General features: G+C 45.1%; 1 protein-coding gene across 1 annotated transcript in view; it reads left to right on the top strand.

Moving 5' to 3' along the window:
* Nucleotides 1–5,191, top strand: part of LOC118373296 (probable E3 ubiquitin-protein ligase MID2) — a 175,857-nt gene extending 170,666 nt beyond the window's left edge. Inside the window, 2 exon segments of the mRNA XM_052517360.1 lie at nucleotides 1,600–1,807; nucleotides 2,074–5,191. Of these exon segments, the coding sequence (XP_052373320.1) occupies nucleotides 1,600–1,807; nucleotides 2,074–2,488 (623 nt within the window). The 3' untranslated portion in view covers nucleotides 2,489–5,191.
* The last annotated feature ends 461 nt before the right edge of the window (nucleotides 5,192–5,652 follow it).

The following is a 5,652-nucleotide window of genomic DNA, read 5'->3' as shown; positions in this document are numbered from 1 at the left end:
CAATCTCTGTATCTCAAATAGTTGGATTAATTATTGTATTAATTATTAGACCATTGACCAGGGCCCATAGACCTGGGCCCATAGACCAGGGCCCATTGACCAGGGCCCATAGACCAGGGCCCATTGACCTGGGCCCATAGACCAGGGCCCATTGACCAGGGCCCATAGACCAGGGCCCATTGACCAGGGCCCATAGACCAGGGCACATAGACCAGGGCCCATTGACCTGGGCCCATAGACCAGGGCCCATTGACCAGGGCCCATAGACCAGGGCCCATAGACCAGGGCCCATTGACCTGGGCCCATAGACCAGGGCCCATTGACCAGGGCCCATTGACCAGGGCTCATTGACCAGGGCACATTGACCAGGGCCCGTAGACCAGGGCCCGTAGACCAGGGCCCATTGACCAGGGCCCATTGGGTTCAAAGGTATATAGTGAATAGGGTGACACTGGTAATGAGAGAGATGCTGTGAGTGTCTGTGTCCCGGGCCCCTGTAGGAATACACTGGTAATGAGAGAGATGCTGTGAGTGTCTGTGTCCCGGGCCCCTGTAGGAATTCACTGGTAATGAGAGATGCTGTGTGTGTGTGTGTGTGTGTCCCGGGCCCCTGTAGGAATACACTGGTAATGAGAGAGATGCTGTGAGTGTGTGTGTGTCCTGGGCCCCTGTAGGAATACACTGGTAATGAGAGAGATGCTGTGAGTGTGTGTGTGATGACTTGTTTCTGGTTTCTTGATTGTCACATGTGTGTGTGTGCGTCATTGTACCCGCCTGTGTGTGCGTTTGTCCTCTGTCAACCCGTCACGTGCAGCGGCTTCAGTCCCCTCCTCTCCTCAGCTAGCCAGCCAGCCAGCCAGACCAACAGTCCCCTCCTCTCCTCTCCTCAGCCAGCCGGCCAGTCAGCCAGCCAGACCAACAGTCCCCTCCTCTCCTCTCCTCAGCCAGCCGGCCAGCCAGCCAGCCAGACCAACAGTCCCCTCCTCTCCTCTCCTCAGCCAGCCAGCCGGCCAGCCAGCCAGCCAGACCAACAGTCCCCTCCTCTCCTCTCCTCAGCGGCCAGCCAGCCAGCTAGACCAACAATCCCCAGGAAATGTGTGACAGAGCCAGTGTGTGTGTTTGAACATGTCTGCGCTCGCAGCGATAAGCAGATCAAAAGCAGAGAATCTTTTCATGTAATTGGCTTCCAGAAGCACAGTGCCAAAGCATCTCATATCCGTCCGCAGTAACACTCACTCTGAAAAGGAGATTATTGGGCAGGCAGGGAGGGAGGAGAGAGAGAATGGAGGAGATGCAGGGAGCTTCATTGTTGCTCATTAAAGCCCAGTAAGACGAGGAGGAGAAGGAGAAGGAGACGGGAGGTGTCAGAGATAAATGTCAGGTTGTCCAAGGCCAAGGGTCTTGTTAGAGATGTGTAAATGGTATGTTCTCCGTCATAAAACTCACAGCATTATTCACAATATAGTTTTGATGTTCATCTCAGACACTTGACGCCGATAGTCCCACCTGTCTGTCTTCTGCTGCTGATGGCAAATGAAGTGCTAAACCTAGAGAACCTCTGTGAAGCTAAACGGCTCTCCTCCAATCTCTCCACCTCAGGTCAGCCTTTTAAGCTTGACCCGAAGACGGCCCACAAGAAGCTGCGTCTGTCCAACGACTGCCTGACCATGGAGAAAGATGAGAGCTCCCTGAAGAAGAGCCACACTCCAGAACGTTTCAGCAGCACGGGTTCGTACGGAGCAGCGGGATCCGTCTTCATGGACAGCGGCTGTCATTACTGGGAGGTGCTGCTGGGCGCCTCCACCTGGTGAGTTGGCTTTTTGATAATACTGTTCACAGCTTCATGTAGAAACACTTTATTCACCTCCATCGATCATTTAATATCCACTATCGTAGTGGAATAATATTTTATCGATACAAAATAGGAACAATTCTACAATGTATTTTCTACACTTTTGATTTCTTCTCTACAATAGTGACAAAAGGCGTGAGATACTTATAGTTTTCACTTAACGTTCCAAACCTCAGTCAATGCCTGGCCCCTTCCTAACGCTCTGTAAACCCCTCTGACAGGTACGCTGTGGGCGTGGCTTACAAGTCAGCCCCTAAGAACGAGTGGAGTGGTAAGAACTCCTCCTCCTGGGTGTTTTCTCGCTGTAACAACAACTTCATGGTGCGTCACAATGGCAAGGAGATGCTGGTGGAGGCCAGCCACCAGCTCAGACGTCTGGGAGTCCTTCTGGACTACGACAACAACTCCCTGTCCTTCTACGACGCCATGAACTCCCAACATCTGCACACCTTCGAGGTCAGCTTCCTGCTCCCCGTGGCGCCCACCTTCATGATCTGGAACAAGTCGGTGATGATCCTGTCGGGGCTTCCTGTGCCGGACTTTGTGGACTGCCCTGAGGAACACCAGGAGGGGATGACGACCCTGTGTCGCCAGCAGGAGTCACCCTACGTGTCGGGTATGAAGGGCTGTCACTGAGACCGGGACTGGGGGCTGCGACTCGGCCTGTTGTCACAGAGACGGCTGAGATTGGGGTCGTTGTCACGGAGACCGATGAGGGCTTGGACTGGACTCACAGGACTGGGCTGGGTTTGACTCACTTACTTCCTGGGTTTGTGGGCCAACGGGGTAGAATCTTCCTCATCCTCTGCTTCCTCCTTCCTCATTTTCCCCAGCTCTCCTTTCTCGTCGTGGATGGTTTCAGTTACAATGCCTACTACTTGTCTCAGTGTGAGGATGTGTTTTGTTGTTTATGATATTTACAAATCATCACAGAAGCTTGACCTGCATTATGTGACTACTAGTCTTGTATTATAAGAAACTTTATTAATCATGATTGATTAGAGAATGTTAATTATTCATGAATAATAAGTTGCTTTTTAGAGTTACATTTATTTCCCTAGTGTGTAAAAAAAAAAAAAAAGACAGAAAATGAATTTGGGCAGCATTGTTCTTCCTCTAGAAAGCATAGTGAATTTATATTGTATAGAAAACGGATATGATTATGATGTTTATGCGACTCTAAACACAGTAAAAATTGACAAAACTGACAGAGAAAAAAAGTTCACAAAGTTGAATATTCAGGGAGGAAACGGTTAAAACCATTTGATTTACTATCGGTTTTGATGTTATAGCATGATATGTATTTCCTATGTGATTGGTTCACACCTCATGTTTTATTTGGTTTGGTTCTGTCGAAAAGCATGCTGCGTTATGGGATCCCACTTTAAACCTCTGGTTCACAGGTTATTCTATATAAACTCTTATCTCCTTAACCTTTTACTGGTTCATTTCCTGGTTATCATGAGGCACTCCGTGACCCCTGACCAATAGAATCCCTCACTGTCACCACGGAGCTCCACCACCTCCCCCTCACGTCCAATCACTGGTCGAGGTTTACCTTTACTACAGAGAGGTGTGTTCTTATAGTTTGTTCCTTTGTATAAAGTCCCAAGACAATGAAGACCTGTTATTTTCTTATAGAAATCATCTGATTTTCAGTCACAGAAAATGACATATTAACCAGATATGAAGAAGAGAAGACCATTCAAATCAAATCTATGTTACGCGTTACATAATCCTATATTTATTTGGGCCTGCTTTTTATGAGTTGGTGGTGTAGATTATAAATATGAATTTCCTCTGATTGATATTCAGGGATTGAATACATAGTGGGTCTGATCAAGACAATCAATAGCATATTGTTATGCAGGCAGGTGAAACATAACCAGGAATGTGTACCAGGAAAAGGGATGAACTTGGCAGAACGAAATAATTGACATACTAACTGTTACTTACCGAAAACAAAACGGATGCTTTATTTTTTACAGTGAATTAAACTTAGTAGTGAAGATATTGGGAACGGACAGACTCGTACTACTGGTAATGCCACCGTCCTGATGGCTGTGGTTCCATCTCACTCCACTCATCCGTGGATTTACACTGTGTACCCAAATGGCACCCATCTTTTGAAAGTCGAAAATAATGCTCTATGTGGGGAATAGAGTACCATTCAATCCAACGTTAGTTTTCCATTTCCTGTTTCCTGTTGCTTTTGTTTGTTTTTAAGTTCCTGTTTTTAATTGAAAGCACAAACTACCCAATCTGGCAGATTTCTACTTGGCAGAGTGAGAGTTGGAGATATATGAATGGATCTGTATCTCTAACTGCCGGTGAGCCAGGAGTACCGTTATAGACCTAAGACGACAACGATTCAGTCACATGACCAGGGTCTTCTGTTTTAAAGAGCTAGCTGAATACTGGACACAAGAGGTCAGAGGTCTTTTAGGTAACAGTGCTTTGATTATAACAGGTGGGAAACACTTCACTGTAGACACCTTGTATGTATGCATTCATAAAGCCTTTATAACAGCTACATAAGACATAACATCGGTTTTATGGCGCTATTAAAGGCGATACGAGAGGTCACAAAGCTGGATAAAGAGGTTGTTCTTTTTTCTTTAGTCGAGCAGCAGATTTTGTGAATGTTAACATTTTTTGAATTCTCAGAAAGCTGATCAAGGTGAAGTAAACAAGAGGTGGAAGGAAGCTGGCTATTGATTTCTGAGCTACAACTGACAAGCTCAATTCAATTGTACAAGAAGTGCATTTGACTTGGGGGTTTACCTACCGCATGCATGATAACGTGTCTCTGATCTACTTGGTCCATACAGTCTGTGTATCTCATGGACGTTTTATAGAAACAGATTAATAACAAAATGTCTATTTGAAATATACAACTTTATTGAGACATCTGTGTTCATGCATATCATTCAGGTAGTTTTGCTGTGCTTTGTGCTACTACTACCGGATCAATAAACATACTGAGAATAATTCACTATCTTTGTAGTTCAGTAAGTATACAGAACCTTCTAGACATGATGGAATAGATCATTATTTTGCATTTCTGTTGTGTTTCGGAAGGAATTATTTTTTACAAAGTGTAGAAAAATCTCTCTTTACTTCTCCCCATTGATATGTGGATCAAACAACAACTGTGTTCAGCACAACAACATCAACGTAGCGCTTCTGTTTCAATCGATATCTGACTTGTAGAAAGACAATTATGTACATCATCGGGGGATATATATTATATAAAATTGTATAATATACAAAAAATATATGAAGTAATGTTATTTATGTGAACTTAAAAGTCCAATTAAAAGTCTGATCAAAAAAAAATGTTTTGAGTGATCGTATTCTGTTATTATCCTCGCTTTCCTTCACTCTTTCCACACATATCTCCTTTCTTCCACAGTCTGATCTGTAGCTGTCACATGAAGATATCGTGACCTCCCATGATGGACAGAAAGATATGACATGCCATCATTCAGCATGTAGCTCAGCATCTCGTTTGGTTTTGTAGGGAAGGGTTGCCTAAGGCTGCCTTCTCAGGCCCGGGGGCAATGGGCATGGGTAGGGGTAGGGGTAGGGGTATGAGAGAGGCCTGCTGGGCTGACAGGGAATACAGGACCCTGGGTTAGGTGGAGGGGCTTTTAAAAAACGTTTTTACATTATGAAGGGCTTGACATTAATTCATTAATTTTACCTTGGTCTGTAACACCATGGTGACTAGGTGACTTTAAATTGCATTGTATTGTGTTGTATGATGCAAGAAACCAATGTACAAAATAAATGCATTA

The sequence above is a fragment of the Oncorhynchus keta genome, chromosome 4 (assembly GCF_023373465.1).
Source record: "Oncorhynchus keta strain PuntledgeMale-10-30-2019 chromosome 4, Oket_V2, whole genome shotgun sequence".
Lineage (NCBI taxonomy): Eukaryota > Metazoa > Chordata > Actinopteri > Salmoniformes > Salmonidae > Oncorhynchus > Oncorhynchus keta.
The sequence above is the reverse complement of the archived record's forward strand: the minus strand, read 5'-3'. Positions and strand labels throughout refer to the sequence as shown.